This window comes from Leopardus geoffroyi, chromosome A3 (assembly GCF_018350155.1).
Source record: "Leopardus geoffroyi isolate Oge1 chromosome A3, O.geoffroyi_Oge1_pat1.0, whole genome shotgun sequence".
Lineage (NCBI taxonomy): Eukaryota > Metazoa > Chordata > Mammalia > Carnivora > Felidae > Leopardus > Leopardus geoffroyi.
In genome coordinates, this window is record NC_059336.1 from 102,562,704 (window position 1) to 102,582,997 (window position 20,294).

The 20,294-nt window shown below is 40.8% G+C and overlaps 2 protein-coding genes across 4 annotated transcripts in view; one reads left to right on the forward strand and one right to left on the reverse strand.

Annotated features, from left to right (window-relative positions):
- Positions 1–11,680, reverse strand: part of LOC123581113 (interleukin-36 gamma-like) — a 162,920-nt gene extending 151,240 nt beyond the window's left edge. The window contains exon 1 of the mRNA XM_045446844.1: positions 11,624–11,680. The gene's annotated coding sequence lies outside the window, so the exon portion shown is untranslated. The remainder of the gene's footprint in view (positions 1–11,623) is intronic.
- On the forward strand, positions 8,364–17,909 carry IL1A (interleukin 1 alpha). Of its 3 annotated transcripts, XM_045446840.1 has the most exons (8): positions 8,378–9,064; positions 9,197–9,273; positions 9,688–9,742; positions 10,708–10,756; positions 11,523–11,745; positions 13,540–13,713; positions 15,071–15,192; positions 17,398–17,909. In XM_045446840.1, exons 3-8 carry the CDS (start codon positions 9,696–9,698, stop codon positions 17,593–17,595), a joined length of 813 nt encoding a protein of 270 aa, XP_045302796.1. In that variant the 5' UTR covers positions 8,378–9,064; positions 9,197–9,273; positions 9,688–9,695; the 3' UTR covers positions 17,596–17,909. The 3 variants fall into 3 exon arrangements, with proteins under 3 accessions (XP_045302798.1, XP_045302796.1, XP_045302795.1); XM_045446839.1 differs by lacking the exon at positions 9,197–9,273 and having other exon boundaries at positions 8,380–9,064; XM_045446842.1 differs by lacking the exons at positions 9,197–9,273; positions 13,540–13,713 and having other exon boundaries at positions 8,364–9,064.
- Positions 17,910–20,294: the final 2,385 nt, after the last annotated feature.

Sequence of the window (20,294 nt, forward strand, 5' to 3'; positions counted from 1 at the left end):
GAATCCTGAAAGAAAAATGCTGATGTCTAACAAAAACTCTGGCACAGAATAAGTACAGAATAAATTTCGTTTTTCTGAATGATGTAAGTGAAAATGACTAAAGAAGAGTTTTTGAAGCCTCCTCAGGGTCAAGAGATGGGTACTTAAAGCCCCAAGGTCCCCGTCACAGGACAGCCCCCCTAAACTCCCAGGCTCCCATAGAGCTCTACCTAGCAGGTTTCTCTCCCTAGGAGGAGATGATCTGGTGGTCAGACTTACTTACAAGTCAGTCTTGGTACACACAAACAGAAAAGTAAGTTCCCCCCAAAAAGTGAGGACTTCTTACTCTCTAAACCTCACCCACTTTGTTCTTCCTTTAAAAGCCAGTTTCCGGGGCGCCTGGGTGGCTCGGTCGGTTACGCATCCGACTTCAGCTCAGGTCATGATCTCGCGGTCCGTGAGATTGAGCCCCGCGTCGGGCTCTGTGCTGACAATTCAGAGCCTGGAGCCTGTTTCAGATTCTGTGTCTCCCTCTCTCTCTGCCCCTCCCCTGTCCATGCTCTGTCTCTCTCTGTCTCAAAAATAAATAAACGTTAAAAAAAAAAATTTTTTTTTAAATAAATAAATAAATAAATAAAAGCCAGTTTCCAAAAAAGGTCATAGGAAGGAAAAAGTTAAGTGAAACCTCAATCTGAATTGGCTGTCTAGAAACTGGGCCATTCTCATTGTCTACAACAGAGGAGGGGCATAGGACAGGATGGGCGTTACCACTAATGGTAGAACCAAGGATGTTTTCCTGGATTACCAAACAAGTGCTATACGTTACTCCCAGAAACTAAATATCTGCAGGGTTTCAAGCGAGGTCTTCACCTGAAAATGTCCTCCCTGTTGAAGTTTTCAAGCCAATAATTTCATAAGAACTACATTTCCTTCAGTGAACTAAAGCGTTACAATGATGACTATACAGGTTCCCAAATGACAGAGCCATCATTAACATTGTTACTATTTTTGTTTAGTTGCACCCCCATAGCAGTCCACATTCACAGTGTGCTTTGCAATTGTTTCTTAGTAATAGTCCTCACAAGATCTCCAGGAGGCAGAGGGAATAACCAGGACTGTGTTGCCTGAAGGAGAACCAGAGATGTAGAGAATTGGCTACCATCACCATTCAAAGAAGGATCCATCCTGAGACACCCAAGATCTGCCCCAGTCTGGTCCTAAATTTACATTGCCTACATCCGGGACACATCAGTTCTGTGGCTCTTGTTTATAGCTATTGTGACACTGGGTCTATGACCAAGAGGATCTGGACAGGCAATAGAATCAGAATCAGAGATTTTGCACTTAGGATAGAACTTAATGGTCATGTAAACCAACTCCATTACTTACCATGAAACGAGACCAGAGAAAACATTTTACCCAACTCACACAAGCCACTTTCCTCCCAGTTCTGAGCTGTTTTGCCTTTTCATGCCACGTTACTTGGCAGTGCCTCGTCTTTCTCTCTTTACCTTTTGCTCCCCTTCTCTACCCTCTTTTTCCATCCATTTTCTTTATTTAAAACTTACATGGCTTGGGGCGCCTGGGTGGCTCAGTCAGTTGAGCGTCCGACTTCGGCTCAGGTCATGATCTTGTGGTCTGTGGGTTCGAGCCCAGCGTCGGCCTTTGTGCTGACAGCTCAGAGCCTGGAGCCTGCTTCGGATTCTGTGTCTTCCTCTCTCTCTGACCCTCCCCCGTTCGTGCTCTGTCTCTCTCTGTCTCAAAAATAAATAAACGTTTAAAAAACAAAACAAAACAAAATAAAACAAAACTTACATGGCTTAAGCTCCAACCAGGATACCTTCAACATTTATCTGCCAAGAATGTGGTGTTCTATCACCTGAACCGGGCCAGTCTCAGGATACCCAAAAAGTCTTTGATAATAACAGCCAGGCAACACTGATGTAGTGTCGTAGCTGAGTCCCCTCCCCTTCCCTCAACCTCCATTCTCAAATCCAGCCACCAGCTTTTGGCCGGGGCCTTGCCCATATTTCCTGAGTCACACTCCTTAGGTTAATTCTAGAAAAGATCAAACTTCTCTTTGGGCCCTGATGGAGGGGCACTTTGCTATAACATGGCCAGTGCAGAGAGTTCTCTCCTAAAGCTGTCACTTTGGTAGGAAATGGGTTAACGGTATTCAGAGGAGTAAGAGGATTAAGACTTCTGTGGGGATAGGAAGATGGCGTACGAGGACGCTGGGCTCACCGCGTCCTGCTGATCACTTAGATTCCACCTACACCTGCCTAAATAACCCAGAAAACCGCCAGAGGATTAGCAGAACGGAGTCTCCAGAGCCAAGCGCAGACGAGAGGCCCACGGAAGAGGGTAGGAAGGGCAGCAAGGCGGTGCGCGCTCCACGGACTGACGGGAGGGAGCTGGGGCGGAGGGGCGGCTCGCCGGCCAAGCAGAGCCCCCGAGTCTGGCGGGCAAAAGCGGAGGGGCCGGACAGAGTGTGTTCCAACAGCAAGCGCGACTTAGCGTCTGGGAGGTCATAAGTTAACAGCTCTGCTCAAAAAGCGGGAAGGCTGGAGGACAAAGGGAGGGAGAGCTGCTGAGCCCCCGGACGACAGAGCTCAGTTTGGTGGGGAACAAAGGCGCTCGCCAGCGCCGTCTCCCTCGCCCATCCCCCAGCGAAAATCCCCAAGGGAACCAGTTCCTGCCAGGGAACTTGCTCGCTCCGCGCAAACACCCAACTCTGTGCTTCTGCGGAGGAGCCAAACCTCCGGCAGCGGATCTGACTCCCTCCCGCTGCCACAGGGCCCCTCCCGAAGTGGATCACCTAAGGAGAAGCGAGCTAAGACTGCCCCTCCTGCCCCTGTGCACCTTGCCTACCCACCCCAGCTAATACGCCAGATCCCCAGCACCACAAGCCTGGCAGTGTGCAAGTAGCCCAGACGGGCCACGCCACCCCACAGTGAATCCCGCCCCTAGGAGAGGGGAAGAGAAGGCACACACCAGTCTGACTGTGGCCCCAGCGGTGGGCCGGGGGCAGACATCAGGTCGGACTGCGGCCCCGCCCACCAACTCCAGTTATACACCACAGCACAGGGGAAGTGCCCTGCAGGTCCTCACCACTCCAGGGACTATCCAAAATGACCAAACGGAAGAATTCCCCTCAGAAGAATCTCCAGGAAATAACAACAGCTAATGAACTGATCAAAAAGGATTTAAATAATATAACACAAAGTGAATTTAGAATAATAGTCATAAAATTAATCGCTGGACTTGAAAACAGTATAGAGGACAGCAGAAATCCCTTGCTACAGAGATCAAGGGACTAAAAAACAGTCACGAGGAGCTGAAAAACGCTTTAAACGAAATGCAAAACAAAATGGAAACCACGACAGCTCGGCTTGAAGAGGCAGAGGAGAGAATAGGTGAACTAGAAGATAAAGTTATGGAAAAAGAGGAAGCTGAGAAAAAGAGAGATGAAAAAATCCAGGAGTATGAGGGGAAAATTAGAGAACTAAGTGATACACTAAAAAGAAATAATATACGCATAATTGGTATCCCAGAGGAGGAAGAGAGAGGGAAAGGTGCTGAAGGGGTACTTGAAGAAATAATAGCTGAGAACTTCCCTGAACTGGGGAAGGAAAAAGGCATTGAAATCCAAGAGGCACAGAGAACTCCCTTCAGACGTAACTTGAATCGATCTTCTGCACGACATATCATAGTGAAACTGGCAAAATACAAGGATAAAGAGAAAATTCTGAAAGCAGCGAGGGATAAACGTGCCCTCACATATAAAGGGAGACCTATAAGACTCGTGACTAATCTCTCTTTTGAAACTTGGCAGGCCAGAAAGGACTGACACGATATCTTCAGTGTGCTAAACAGAAAAAATATGCAGCCGAGAATCCTTTATCCAGCAAGTCTGTCATTTAGAATAGAAGGAGAGATAAAAGTCTTCCCAAACAAACAAAAACTGAAGGAATTTGTCACCACTAAACCAGCCCTACAAGAGATCCTAAGGGGGACCCTGTGAGACAAAGTACCAGAGACATGGCTACAAGCATAAAACATACAGACATCACAATGACTCTAAACCCATATCTTTCTATAATAACACTGAATGTAAATGGAGTAAATGCGCCAACCAAAAGACATAGGGTATCAGAATGGATAAAAAAACAAGACCCATCTATTTGCTGTCTACAAGAGACTCATTTTAGACCTGAGGACACCTTTAGATTGAGAGTGAGGGGATGGAGAACTATTTATCATGCTACTGGAAGCCAAAAGAAAGCTGGAGTAGCCATACTTCTATCAGACAAACTAGACTTTAAATTAAAGGCTGTAACAAGAGATGAACAAGGGCATTATATAATAATCACAGGGTCTATCCATCAGGAAGAGCTAACAATTATAAATGTCTATGCGCCGAATACCGGAGCCCCCAAATATATAAAACAATTACTCATAAACATAAGCAACCTTATTGATAAGAATGTGGTAATTGCAGGGGACTTTAACACTCCACTTACAGAAATGGATAGATCATCTAGACACACGGTCAATAAAGAAACAAGGGCCCTGAATGAGACATTGGATCAGATGGACTTGACAGATATATTTAGAACTCTGCATCCCAAAGCAACAGAATATACTTTCTTCTCGAGTGCACATGGAACCTTCTCCAAGATAGATCATATACTGGGTCACAAAACAGCCCTTCATAAGTTTACAAGAATTGAAATCATACCATGCATACTTTCAGACCACAATGCTATGAAGCTTGAAATCAACCACAGGAAAAAGTCTGGAAAACCTCCAAAAGCGTGGAGGTTAAAGAACACCCTACTAAAGAATGAGTGGGTCAACCAGGCAATTAGAGAAGAAATTAAAAAATATATGGAAACAAACGAAAATGAAAATACAACAATCCAAATGCTTTGGGACGCAGCGAAGGCAGTCCTGAGAGGAAAATACATTGCAATCCAGGCCTATCTCAAGAAACAAGAAAAATCCCAAATACAAAATCTAACAGCACACCTAAAGGAACTAGAAGCAGAACAGCAAAGACAGCCTAAACCCAGCAGAAGAAGAGAAATAATAAAGATCAGAGCAGAAATAAACAATATAGAATCTAAAAAAACTGTAGAGCAGATCAACGAAACCAAGAGTTGGTTTTTTGAAAAAATAAACAAAATTGACAAACCTCTAGCCAGGCTTCTCAAAAAGAAAAGGGAGATGACCCAAATAGATATAATCATGAATGAAAATGGAATTATTAAACCAATCCCTCAGAGATACAAGCAATTATCAGGGAATACTATGAAAAATTATATGCCAACAAATTGGACAACCTGGAAGAAATGGACAAATTCCTCAACATCCACACTCTTCCAAAACTCAATCAGGAGGAAATAGAAAGCTTGAACAGACCCATAACCAGCGAAGAAATTGAATCAGTTATCAAAAATCTCCCAACAAATAAGAGTCCAGGACCAGATGGCTTCCCAGGGGAGTTCTAATAGACATTTAAAGCAGAGATAATACTTATCCTTCTCAAGCTATTCCAAGAAATAGAAAGGGAAGGAAAACTTCAGGACTCATTCTATGAAGCCAGTATTACTTTGGTTCCTAAACCAGACAGAGACCCAGTAAAAAAAGAGAACTACAGGCCAATATCCCTGATGAATATGGACGCAAAAATTCTCAATAAGATACTAGCAAATCGAATTCAACAGCATATACAAAGAATTATTCACCATGATCAAGTGGGATTCATTCCTGGGATGCAGGCCTGGTTCAACATTCGCAAATCAATCAACGTGATACATCACATTAATAAAAAAAAAGAGAAGAACCATATGATCCTGTCAATCGATGCAGAAAAGGCCTTTGACAAAATCCAGCACCCTTTCTTAATAAAAACCCTCGAGAAAGTCGGGATAGAAGGAACATACTTAAAGATCATAAAAGCCATTTATGAAAAGCCCACAGATAACATCATCCTCAATGGGGAAAAACTGAGAGCTTTTTCCCTGAGATCAGGAACACGACAGGGATGCCCACTCTCCCCGCTGTTGTTTAATATAGTGTTGGAAGTTCTAGCATCAGCAATCAGACAACAAAAGGAAATTAAAGGCATCAAAATTGGCAAAGATGAAGTCAAGCTTTCACTTTTTGCAGATGACATGATATTATACGTGGAAAATCCGATAGACTCCACCAAAAGTCTGCTAGAACTGATAGATGAATTCAGCAAAGTTGCAGGATACAAAATCAATGTACAGAAATCAGTTGCATTCTTATACACTAACAATGAAGCAACAGAAAGACAAATAAAGAAACTGATCCCATTCACAATTGCACCAAGAAGCATAAAATACCTAGGAATAAATCTAACCAAAGATGTAAAAGATCTGTATGCTGAAAACTATAGAAAGCTTATGAAGGTAATTGAAGAAGATATAAAGAAATGGAAAGACATTCCGTGCTCATGGATTGGAAGAATAAATATTGCCAAAATGTCAATACTACCCAAAGCTATCTGCACATTCAATGAAATCCCAATCAAAATTGCACCAGCATTCTTCTCGAAACTAGAACAAGCAATCCTAAAATTCATATGGAACCACAAAAGGCCCCGAATAGCCAAAGTAATTTTGAAGAAGAAGACTAAAGTAGGAGGCATCACAATCCCAGACTTTAGCCTCTACTACAAAGCTGTAATCATCAAGACAGCATGGTATTGGCACAAAAACAGACACATAGACCAATGGAATAGAATAAAAACCCCAGAACTAGACCCACAAACGTATGGCCAACTAATCTTTGACAAAGCAGGAAAGAACATCCAATGGAAAAAAGACAGTCTCTTTCACAAATGGTGCTGGGAGAACTGGACAGCAACATGCAGAAGGTTGAAACTAGACCACTTTCTCACACCATTCACAAAAACAAACTCAAAATGGATAAAGGACCTGAATGTGAGACAGGAAACCATCAAAACCCTAGAGGAGAAAGCAGGAAAAGACCTCTCTAACCTCAGCCGTAGCAATCTCTTACTTGACACATCCCGAAAGGCAAGGGAATTAAAAGCAAAAATTAATTACTGGGACCTTATGAAGATAAAAAGCTTCTGCACAGCAAAGGAAACAACCAACAAAACTAAAAGGCAACCAACGGAATGGGAAAAGATATTTGCAAATGACATATCAGACAAAGGACTAGTATCCAAAATCTACAAAGAGCTCACCAAACTCCACACCCGAAAAACAAATAACCCAGTGAAGAAATGCGCAGAAAACATGAATAGACGCTCCTCTAAAGAAGACATCCAGATGGCCAACAGGCACATGAAAAGATGTTCAACGTCACTCCTTATCAGGGAAATACAAATCAAAACCACACTCAGATATCACCTCACGCCAGTCAGAGTGGCCAAAATGAACAAATAAGGAGACTATAGATGCTGGAGAGGATGTGGAGAAACGGGAACCCTCTTGCACTGTTGGTGGGAATGCAAATTGGTGCAACCGCTCTGGAAAACAGTGTGGAGGTTCCTCAGAAAATTAAAAATAGACCTACCCTATGACCCAGCAATAGCACTGCTAGGAATTTACCCAAGGGATACAGGAGTACTGATGCATAGGGGCACTTGTACCCCAATGTTTACAGCAGCACTCTCAACAATAGCCAAATTATGGGAAGAGCCTAAATGTCCATCAACTGATGAATGGATAAAGAAATTGTGGTTTATATACACAATGGAATACTACGTGGCAATGAGAAAGAATGAAATATGGCCCTTTGTAGCAAAGTGGATGGAACTGGAGAGTGTGATGCTAAGTGAAAAAAGCCATACAGAGAAAGACAGATACCGTATGGTTTCACTCTTATGTGGATCCTGAGAAACTTAACAGAAACCCATGGGGGAGGGGAAGGAAAAAAAAAAAAAGAGGTTAGAGTGGGAGAGAGCCAAAGCATAAGAGACTCTTAAAAACTGAGAACAGGGGCGCCTGGGTGGCTGAGTCGGTTGAGTGTCCGACTTCGGCTCAGGCCATGATCTCACAGTTTGTGGGTTCAAGCCCCGCATCAGGCTCTGTGCTGACCGCTTGCTCAGAGCCTGGAGCCTGCTTCAGATTCTGTGTCTCCTACTCTCTCTGCCCACCACCACCCCCCCCCCCCCCCCGTTCACGCTTTGTCTCACTCTGTTTCTCAAAAATAAATAAATGTAAAAAAAAAAAATTTTTTTTTAAATAAAAAAAAACTGAGAACAAACTGAGGGTTGATGGGGGGTGGGAGGGAGGGGAGGGTGGGGGATGGGTATTGAGGAGGGCACCTTTTGGGATGAGCACTGGGTGTTGTATGGAAACCAATTTGACAATAAATTTCATATATTGGGAAAAAAAAAAAAAGACTTCTGTGGGTATCATTTTTCTCTCCCATACCCTGCCCCAACCAGGAAGCTATCTCCTGACACTGAGAATGTTTTATGCCTATTCAACCAAACCTCCCTCTCCAGAAGAGACAGATCATCTTCTCTCAGAGCCAACCCTCATCTGCCAGGGGCTGCCAAGCATTCTATCAATTCATACTCAGCCCTGAGGTACAAAAAACAAATTTAGCTAAAACACAAGCCACAGCTCCCAAGCTCCTTTCCAACTCCAGCCATCTAGAAGTCTGATTTTAGGAGTTCTCCCCTCCTCCCCACCGTACGTTTTTACATTTCCTGCCCTTCTTCCCTTTTTCTAAGACCGCATACTTACAACTGTTCAGAACAAAGCAATAAATAAATGAAACTTATTAGTTTCATTGAATTAGTTCAATAAATGAAACTTCTCTAACTTAAACCAAGTTAGAAGCTCCTGGAATCTCTACAAGCAACACTACTATCAAGTACGCAGTGTGTCAGTATTTTGGCCAGTTTCCCGTTAAAGGAACATAAAAACCATACAAAACAATTCTTCCCTGTAAATTCCCCGGTGACGCACACAGACCACGCCTACTTCAAGAAGACAAAAGGCCAAGAAGCCTGACAAGGGCCAAGTCTCCAGGCAGAGAGGGAGTCATTTCATTGGCGCTTGAATCAGCAAAGGTATTGTCCTTATCACATCTTTGACTTTTAAAATATATTTTGCTTTTCTTCTTGGCTGTTGTCTCTCAAACTGCCTTCTCTGAAGATTAAGCCTCTTCCTTCCTTTCTTCCCTGGTTTGGTGTGTGAGTTAGAATCACAGTCAGATTTCAGAGAAGAATTCTTCCTGCTGATGGGGAACTGAGGGAATTGGCTTCATATAAGGGCACTGGTGAGTACAGCTGAGCCTTCCTTTGGAGGGAATCTGGACTACCAAGCTATTAGGAGAAAACTGGAAATTTCCAACTCTGTCTCTCTCTTGCCTCTATGCAAGGCAAATACCTCATTCTTGTGGGGGGTTTTTTCTTTAATTTATCCAAGTTTTCACTGAATGCCTACTGTGTACAATGTATTGGGTTGGGCACATAAAACTACCAAGTTTCTAAAAGAAGTTAATAATCTAGTAGAGGAGGCAGATACGTTTGCAAATAACTCAAGGGAGTGAAAAGAAGAATGGGGAAAATGCTGACTGTGGGCTAAGTCATTCATTAGGTTTCTCAAGAAGCACAAAGCACAGGTGGCTCCCTTTTCTGGCATTTGGTTCAGTGGCTGCTAGGCTGACGGCCACTGGTATTCTCTGTTGCAGAAGTCAAGATGGCCAAAGTTCCTGACCTCTTTGAAGACCTGAAGAACTGTTACAGGTAGGAAATCAATTCTATCTCTTATGATTTAATGAAGGGATCCAGGTACATGAGAATCCACCTCAGAGTTAACAGTAACTAGCATGGAGCCCAACTGGCAAAGGTATAGAGATGTGTCCTACTGCTGAAGTCAGGGCAGGTTCAGTGAAGATCCAGAAAGAGTAGGTACCCCACATGTTAAACTAAGATGGCACTAACAGGGAGGCCACCTTTTCAGAAAAACTATTTTTACATTCTGCTGTGTCTTAGTGAATTTCAACATCTACTTAGACACAGCCTCAGTCAAGTTCACATGCTCTGATATAGTATTGGGTTTTCATGGACTGCCAGAGAGAAAAACCATTCTCAGGAAAACTTCTGGATCTCAATCTGGAACAGGCAATGGCTAAACAGCAATTTTAGCATGTGAATGCACATACACAGTCTAACCTCATTCAGACATAAGAGTAGGGTAAGTGAATAAAATTTAAAATTAAAGAATACTTTAAACAAACATGGTATTCCCATTACCTGTTAATATACACTAACACAAACTAGGCTATCAAAATGTGGCTATACTAGTTCCCAAGTATAAACTATTAAATTTATTTTAGTGAATACATGAAAGCAATGTGTAACACATGACCTATTTGGCTAAAATTAAAATAAGGTGCCTCCAAAGCATTTCTCTTTTGAGGAGGTTAACATTTTTCCCTGAAATTCAACTAGAACTCTTCAATTTGTTAGCCAAGGCCCATTTTTACAGACCAAGTTCAAGGCCTGTCCCGACGATTACTAATTCCAAATTAGTGAGTCACAAATTACTGTATACATGTACGTAAATGTATAGAAGTCCTTAATTTTCTTAGATGACAGTAATGACCAGGTGTCTGTTACCCAAAGCTAATGTGGTCATTAAAATACACTGCCCGGTGACTGCAGTGATGTAAAACACAGAATTACATTCTCATTATCTTGTTTGGCAGTGAAAATGAAGAATACAGTTCTGAAATTGACCATCTCACTCTGAATCAGGTAAGCAAATGATGTAATTCTTATGGGATTGCTGTTCTTTTTTTTTTAAGTTTATTTATTTTTGTTTTGTGTGTGTGTGTGTGTGTGTGAGAGAGAGAGAGAGAGAGAGAGCAGGGGAGGAGCAGAGAGAGAGAGAAACCATCCCAGAAAATAAAAATAGATCATACTAAGAGTTTACCACTGCCACCACTATGGTATGTTCCTTAAAGTCTCTTCTAGGTACATACACACATTTGAACAATTATTAGGATTATATCATATATAATTTTATATACAGCTTTTTTCACTAGCAATACATCAAGGGCATTCCAGAGTACCGTGAACTATGAGATCACGACCTGAGTCAAAACCAAGAGCTGGAGGCTTAACCAGCTGAGCCACCCAGATGGCTCACAGGATTGCCATTCTCATGCAGTATTTTTTCTACCAGAAGAAAACAGCAATAACTTGAATCCTCAATGTTTTGGTTTCACCCTAACTAGAGGTTCAGAGACCTGCATCTCTCCCTCCTAAGTGAGATCAACTGCCTCTCTACACTGACAGTTGATGGCACTGTCTATTCTCAACAGACTTTCCCAGGGAAAGGTGGGAGGGAGGTAGAAAAAGAGGAGAGTTTGGGGAGGGAGGGAAGAAGAGAGGGAAGCGGGGAGAAGACTGATGAAATAGAGACCCTTCTCACCAAGTCTATGGAATACAACTTCTACTGAAAAGGATCTCATCCTATGACCATATGCAGCCCCTCAGTTTCCATGTTCCTTCCTCATAGAAATCCTTCTATGATGCAAGCTATGACCCACTTCATGAGGACTGTACAGATAAATTCATGTCTCCGAGTACTTCTGAAACCTCTAAGACACCCCAGCTTACCCTCAAGAAGAGTGTGGTGATGGTGGCAGCCAATGGGAAGATTCTGAAGAAGAGACGGTTGAGTTTAAATCAATTCCTCACTGCTGATGACCTGGAAGCCATTGCCAACGAAGTAGAAGAAGGTAAGAAGTCAAGTGCAAATAATATCTTTGTTTTCCATTTTTAAGAACCTGGAGACAACAGAGCACAGGAGAAAATAAAACCTAGAATCAGTAACAAGAGGGCAACCAGGCATTAGTCCGGTAACTACAAGGAAGGAGAAGATACTTTCATCCTTCTCCAGTAGGGAGGGAGCAGCAGTGGTCTGAGTCTATAGAATACTTCCTCATGGGCTTATAGATAAAGGTCATGTAGCTTTTATCCTTATGGCAGAAAGCTGTCATATACTGTTAGTAGGTGACTATTTACAAGCTACATTCCTCCAGATAATAACTCTGCCCCCATTGAGCAAGTCACTTAACCTTTCTGTGCTTCAGTTTCCTCTACTGTAAAATGGAGATGATCAGAGTCCCTACTTGTTAAAATTAAATGAGTCAATACTTGCAAGCTGCTGGACTAGAATAATGCCTGGCATGGAAATACCCACTAAATGTTAGGTATTGCCATTACCCCTACTCCTATTCCTCCTACTTACTACTACCTTTGTTAATACTACCAATACTGCTAATTGGTTAATGGCTGCATTATCTCTACACTTTATGACAATCTTACATTCTCATTTGACAGATGAGGAAACTAAGCTCAGTTAGGTAAGTCACATAGTGTGTAAGCGGGAGAGCTTTAAACCAAATTCAGTTCTGATTATAACACTTAGGACTATTCTCCCATGCGTCTACTATACAAACCTCTACATGAAACATAAGCCCAATATTTTTCAGATAATAGCTTTTTAAGATAACAGGTAAACACTAGTACACATTCAGCCAGAAAACTGGAAGATACAAGAAAAGGTAAAACAGAAAATAAAAATAGTTCATGCTAAGAGTTTACCACTGCCACCACTACGGTATGTTCATTAAAGTCTCTTCTAGGTACATACACACATGTGAACAATTATTAGGATTATATCATATACAATTTTATAGTCAGCTTTTTTCACTTAGCAATATATCAAGGGCATTCTAGAGTACCAATTTTTCAACATTATAAGTAATATAACAATGAACATCCATATCAATAAATCGTCATTTTTTTTTTACTTTTTTTAAAAAAGTTTATTTATTTATTTGGAGAGAGAGAGAGCGGGGAGGGGCAGAGAGAGGGAGAAAGAGAGAATCCCAAGCAGGCTCTGTGCTGTCAGCACAGAACCCGACATGGGGCTCAAACTCATGAACCATGAAATAATAACCTGAGCCGAAACAGTTGGATGCTTAACTGACTAAGCCACCCAGAAGCCCCAGTAAATCTTCGTTTTTAACACTATTTATTTCCTTGGGATAGATTACTAGATGTAAACTTACTCAGAGCCATGAGGATTTGTGAAGCTACTGATATATCCACTATTCAGAAAGGGGGGTAGACATTTAGACCTGCGTGTCCAGTGACATAGAATTCTTAACATATTCATTTTTTCTCAGAGTATATTCATTTGAAAAATATAGATGGTGAATGTTAGCAGTCTTCCTGGTTTCTTAGAAACCTCCAAACAACCAAAATGAAAATACTTCACAAAGGATCTCTTTTAAAAAAAAAAATACTGCCTAAGGAGTTGAAGTTTAAAAAGAAATAAGTAATCACAAAGATAATCCTAGAACCAACTCCGCTGACTGGGTGGCTTCACTTCTCTCTGTTTCTTCATTTGGATTGGAATATTCTTAATGTCTCTTCCATAGCTACTTTTGATGCTTGTATTAGAGTAGAAATATCATCTGTGTTTGTACAAAGACATCAATCTGAGCTTGTGATAATGGTTTTAGAAATCATGAAGCCCAGATCAGTAGCACCCAACTTCTATAGCAGTGAAAAATACAACTATCAGAAGATCATCAAATCCCAATTCATCCTGAATGACAACCTCAGTCAAAGTGTAATTCGAAAAGCAGGGGGAAAATACCTCGCAGCCGCTGCATTACAGAATCTGGATGATGCAGGTAAGTGGACACAACTCTGTCCTCCTCCCCTCCTCTTATTGCTGTATTTATTTCAAGCTTTGTACTTTCAAAATATAGACCTCTCTAGATTCCTGGCTTTGCACAATCCTTCTAGAATAGGATGAAGCACAACACCCCGCAGTAAAATCCTGGGCAAGGACGGGAGCTTCCGCCAAATCAAGAAGCTCCACAAAGAGAGAAGTTTCCTTTCTTTGGGACCACTGAGTAGTAAGCTTTCTGATGTAGTATCTCCTTTGGTTCTCTTAGATAGTCTTCTCCTCAGTTTTAAAGATGAGGAAACTGACTCCCAGAAATATGAAATGACTTACCCAAAGTTACCCAGAAGCCAATGAGGGGCAATCACTCTCCATTAGAAAGCCTGCTGATCAAACTTAGAAATAAGCACGCAACTAAAAAGAATCATCATCTCTGATAACATAACTGTGAAGCGAAACATCCAATAAGCTGAGAATATTTTGGGGAGGATGAAACTTAGTGTCCAAGAAACTTAGCCACACAAATCCAATTTCCATGTTGTACATATTTTAGCTTCAGGACATGTCATCAGCATACAAAATTATTTTCAGAGCTCCACATGGGCTACTTGGCAATAAACAAACGGGGCTCCTTCTAATTGGACATACTTCAGAAAACATACTTTCCACTCAGACATTTACAAATTATTTTGTGTTCTATTTTCCTACTTAATATTATCTCATGTAATTTTCCCACATATTGAAATAGTATATATATTTGCCATTTTAATGGCACTAGAATATTCAATCATGTTGCTATGCTGGTCCCTTAGGTTTGCTCCAAGTAATTCTATTGCAAAGGTTATTGTATTTATAATTTTTCCCTAGGAGGTTATTTCTTTGGAGCATATCCCAAAAAAGGAACTCTTAGGTTCCTAGGAGTGAATAATTATCCAGCTCTTATTAGGCATTGTTCTCTGAGGAAAACAACTAATTTTCACTAGCACTAGTAACGTGATCGTATCAGGTTCCTCAAACCCCTCCACTTTAGGTTATAATGAACTCATGGGCTCACAAGTTGAAGGGTCTTGTCCCACTAATGTAATTACAAGAGATTCAACAAATAGCCCCCAAGCATTCATTCAACATAGAAAATTGTGAAGACATCAACCAAGTATTTACCTGTCCAGTAAAAGCGGCAGACATTGTGAAGGATACAAAGATCTATGGAATCTCATTCTGGTGTTTACATCATAGTTGGGGACCTAACTACACACACACACACACACACACACACACACACACACACACAATTTACATAACATGGGATTTTATTCAAGTACAATGGATTTACTTTCTTTTTTGGCTTTTTTCTTTGCCAGTGAAATTTGACATGGGGGCTTATACATCAAAAGAAGATTCTAAACTTCCTGTGACTCTCAGAATCTCAAAAACTCGACTGTTTGTGAGTGCCCAAAATGAAGATGAGCCTGTATTGCTAAAGGTCAGTCGTCCTCAGTCTCCAATTGACCTTCATTTACATCCCATATGTTCGTGACTGATTCCAATAGACAGACACCCCTAGCAGGGTGGCACAGTCCTCTTCTCTTCCTACCACAGTTTCCACCTGTCCACCTGCCCCTACCTGCTACTTCTCACCTATCCCCAGAGGCGCTTCTACACAGGATCTATGAGAAAGTAAAAATGGCAAGAGTGAATAAAAGGGAAATTACCTTCTTCCTTCTTTGTCCTTAGCCTACCTGATCCTAGTCACCTCCCATCCCAGGGCATCCATTTATTCTATCCATCTTGAACTCTACCATCTGAGCTATACGATGGTAGGCCTTAGGACAATGGGGCCTGCTTCTAAGAAACTCAAAAAAGCCAACTAGGAGCAGACAGTATGAATCACCTGCCATTGGGCACAAGCAAAAATCTGGGAGCCAAGACTGAAACCCTGGCCTTTGACTCTATTGCCTCTCTCTCTTCATTGGTGCCAGCATTATCCCTCATCCCAGCCCTATCTCCACTACCACCTTTCCCTCAAGCATACAGACACACACATACCCACGATAGCCTTTAGATGTTTTCTCCACTGGTAAGAGGTGACTCTTATTTAGTAAATGTATAATGCAAACCCCCAACTCCAACCAGGATTTTTGTGGGTGCATGTATTTCTCCACGTGGGTTAAGTGAGGTAAAAATGATATCTACAGACAAGGGCAGTATCTTCCTTCATGAATTCATTCAACAGTCATCATTTATTGAGAGCCTTCTATTTTTCAAACATAGAGCCAACAGCTACGTAGACCGTGGTGAGCCAAAATCCCTAGCCTTATAGAAGTTGGTCTTCTGGGGGACACAGACAGTAGACAAGCCAAAAAAAACAGCAAAAAGTAAAAGATGCTGTAAAGCAAATGAAAAGGGTGCTGAGCTACAGAAAAACGGGAGAGTACTCTTTACATAGGGAGGCAAGAGCAGAGCTCCCTGTGAGATCTGATAGGAGCATGCCTTGCAAGGGGGCAGGTAAACATGGGCATTCTAAACAGAGGGATCTGAGTGCATCTGGGCCCTATACCTTCAAGAGTTTAAAGGCCACCTTCAGAGACCAGAAGGAACATTGTAGAACCGAGGCACTGTGAGAAGGAGGAAAGAAAAGCGGAGGCTAGTGTTTGTGGAGCCTTGCATTTGGGTTTCATTTGAGGTACAATGAAAAGTCATTAAAAGGTTTCAAACAGGGAAGTGTCCTGACCTCACTTATATTTTCTAAACTAGAGAACAGATCACCAAGAAGGCAATGAAGAAAGCACAAAGCTCAAATAGGAGGTAATAATAACAGTCATGGAACTGGGGGTGGTGAGGCAGATAAAAAGTAGACAGAAATGGTTATGTTTCAGAGATAGAAGCAACAGGAGGTAGGAGAGAAAATACATTTACTGAGATGGGGAAAAAGTAGGAGAGGAATAGGTTTGGGAAATAAATTCTTTGTTGGCATTGAAAACCCCAAGGAAACCTCAAAAGGATAATTGGTTGCTTTAGATTAAAAAGAGCACAGAAGAAGCACATCAAGTTGAAATTTGAATTTTACTTTTCCATGAAAGTATTGTTAGATTCTATCCATACTCGCAAGAATAGTACAGTCTAAAGAGATCGCAATTGTCATGGAGTTAATTGCTGTTACACTTGGAAATGTGTGTGTGTGTGTGTGTGTGTGTGTTTTGGGTTTTTTAAACTTTTAATTGTTAGCTTAAATATGGAGATAAACATCTCTAATAATAAATTATTTTCCCAAAGATATGATCAGCACACTTAGAGGTCAAAATGTTTAGAGGTCTCAGAATTGCTAGTGCTCAGATTTTATGCAAAATGCCTTATGCTTATGTTGAAGGCAGGACAAGAACAATGTTCTACCCTACCTTCCAGGATACAGTAAGACACGACTGTCATTGGCAATCCTCATGAATAATTTGGATTTCTCTCCAGTTACTTAAGGAAGTTAGCTATTATGTGTAGACTGGCCATACATCTAACAGGCATGTAATAGATGCTTGCTGAATGAACAAATAAATGAAGAACCTATATCATCACATTACAGAGTCACAGTCCTAAAGTGCTATATTTCTTACAAAGGCCAAATGTCAAGGGATTGCACTTTAGTTCTTTGTCTAGAATCTTGTTTTCTAACATATCTCCGTTCTCCTAATTACAGGAGATGCCTGAGACACCCAAAACCATCAGAGATGAGACCAACCTTCTCTTCTTCTGGGAACGTCATGGCAGTAAGAACTACTTCAAATCAGTTGCCCATCCAAAGTTGTTCATTGCCACACAGGAAGAAAAACTGGTGCACATGGCAAGAGGGCTACCCTCTGTCACTGACTTTCAGATACTGGAAACCCAGTCTTGACTCTGGAGTCTACTTCCTTGTGAAGTGTTTACAGTCCATATGTACTATGTACATGGAGGAGTCAAATCTTTTACTCTTAGTCACCTGCTGAGCATGTGCTGAGCCTTTGTAATTATAAATGAATGTTTACTCTCTTTGTAAGAGAGTGAGCAAGCTCTAATGGAACCAACATCAACATATAATGTTGTTTGTTATTTAAAGAATACCCTATACTTGAAATACAAATCAAAACCACCATGAGATACCACCTGACACCTGTCAGAATGGCTAACATTAACAACTCAGGCAACTGACAGATGTTGGCGAGGATGCGGAGAAAGAGGATCTCTTTTGCATTGTTGGTGGGAATGCAATCTGGTGCAGCCACTCTGGAAAACAGTATGGAGGGTCCTCAAAAAACTAAAAATAGAACTACCCTACGACCCAGCAAGTGTACTACTAGGCATTTATCCAAGGGATACAGGTGTGCTGTTTCAAAGGGACACATGCATCCCCATGTTTATAGCAGCACTATTGACAATAGCCAAAGTATGGAAAGCCCAAATGTCCATCGATGGATGAATGGATAAAATGTGGTGTATATATATACAATGGAGTATTATACGGCAATCAAAAAAAATGAAACCTTGCCATTTGCAACTACGTGGATGGAACTGGAGGGTATTATGCTAAGTGAAATTAGTCAGTCAGAGAAGGACAAAAATGATATGCCTTCACTCATATGAGGACTTTAAGAGACAAAACAGATGAACATAAGGGAAGGGAAACAAAAAGAATACAAAAACAGGGAGGGGGACAAAACAGAAGAGACTCATAAATATGGAGAACAAACAGAGGGTTACTGGAGGGGTTGTGGGAGAGGGGATGGGCTAAATGGGTAAGGGGCACTAAGGAATCTACTCCTGAAATCATTGTTGCACTATATGCTAACTAATTTGGATGCTAAATTAAAAAAAAAAAAAAAAGAATACCCTATACTTTGCAAACCAAAAAGACTTTGCTACCAAAAAGACTCTACCCATATTACATATGGGTTAAGTAAGTGAGGCCTAAGAAATACCCACACAGCAGTTGGAATGAGAAGCCATTTGCCCAGGATTTCATTCCAACTGCTTGTCTTTAAGTTGCTGATGGACCCTTAATCAAATACTGTAAGTTTCTGGGACTTAGTTTGGTTATCTTCAAAATGGAGGGGATGATACTTATACCTTTCCTGCCTCAACAGTATTTTATGCCAATCAATGAGATCAGTTTGGTAAAATGCTTTTTGAATGAAAATTTTGAGCCTCAAGAAGTCAAGTGTAAAGTATTTATTATTTATGTACATATATATTTATGAATATATTTTTAATATAATTATAACATGTTATTATATTTGTGGCAATTATTTGTATTCTTGGAGTATGACTGATCATCCTTAACAACAGTAAAGAATGTTTTTCAGGCTAAATAGTTTTATTGATTCACACTAAGGCACTTTGGTCTAAGACTTGCTTTTTGTAGTACCTGGAAGCTCTATAATTATGATAATAAATTTATATTAACATCTTGTGCTGATCATTGACAATCTTTCAGTCCTCTACTTTTAAACTTGCTTAGCATGCTTGTGTCATTCAATTTCACCTGCTATCAAGTCCTACTAGCTAAAGAGAGATAAACTTAACTTTGGTGACCACGAGACAACTGTTAATCTAAACTTTCTTTTCCAGAATGTAAGCAATGTTCCTTCAAGGTTCTACAAGTTGTGATCAAACTATAGTGTTAAATTTCTATCAAAAATAAGGACTGATACATTACTATAAATCATAATTGAATAAAACTTACAAAAACATAAGTCTGACACAATTATTTACTGTCTTAATCATTATTTTAATGCATGGTAATTAGGAACAAATGATAAAACTTCACATAAATAACTCTAATTAGTGTTACTTTATAAAACCAAACCAAGTTTTATGGTTTTTCTCTCCCCTTTGTTAGCTTGCCACTATGCACAAATGGTACTTAGAATGATAATATTCCCAGGGCGCGTGGGTGGCTCAGTCAGTTGAGCGTCTGACTTCAGCTCAGATCATGATCTCACTGCTCGTGAGTTCAAGCCTCACATCAGGCTCTGTGCTGACAGCTCGGAGCCTGAAGCCTGCTTCAGATTCTGTCTCTGTCTTTCTGCCCCTCCCCTGCTTGCACGCTCTTTCTCTCTCTCTCTCTCTCAAATATAAAATAAAACATTAAAAAAAAATGATAATATTCCCATGTTTCATTTGAAGCTCACATTACACATGTATAACATTTGTGCTCATATAGCTATACAAACTCACACATACAGAGCCACATTAAAAATTAATGGATCCATCTACAAAAGACTCATTTTAGACCTAAAGACACTGCAGACTGAAAGTGAGAAGATGGAGAACCATCTATCAGGCTAATGGACATCAAAAGAAAGCCAGAGTAGCCATACTTATATCAGATAAACTAGATTTTAAAACAAAGACTGTCATATGTAAGAGATGAATCACTGAGTTCTACTCCTGAAGCCAAGACTACACTAAATGCTAACTAACTTGAATTTAATTTTTATATAAACTTTTTTTTAATGTTTATTTTTGAGAGAGAGGGAGGGAGAGAGAGAGAGTATCAGAAAAGGACTCTGCACTGACAGCAGAGAGCCTGACATAGGACTCAAACTTACAAACCGT

Excerpts from the sequence above, each read along its gene's own strand:
- IL1A (XM_045446840.1), top strand. The coding sequence starts at position 9,696 with ATGGCCAAAGTTCCTGACCTCTTTGAAGACCTGAAGAACTGTTACAG. Across the intron at positions 11,746-13,539 it reads TGCCAACGAAGTAGAAGAAG|AAATCATGAAGCCCAGATCA; the intron begins GTAAGAAGTCAA and ends TAATGGTTTTAG. Across the intron at positions 13,714-15,070 it reads ACAGAATCTGGATGATGCAG|TGAAATTTGACATGGGGGCT; the intron begins GTAAGTGGACAC and ends TTTCTTTGCCAG.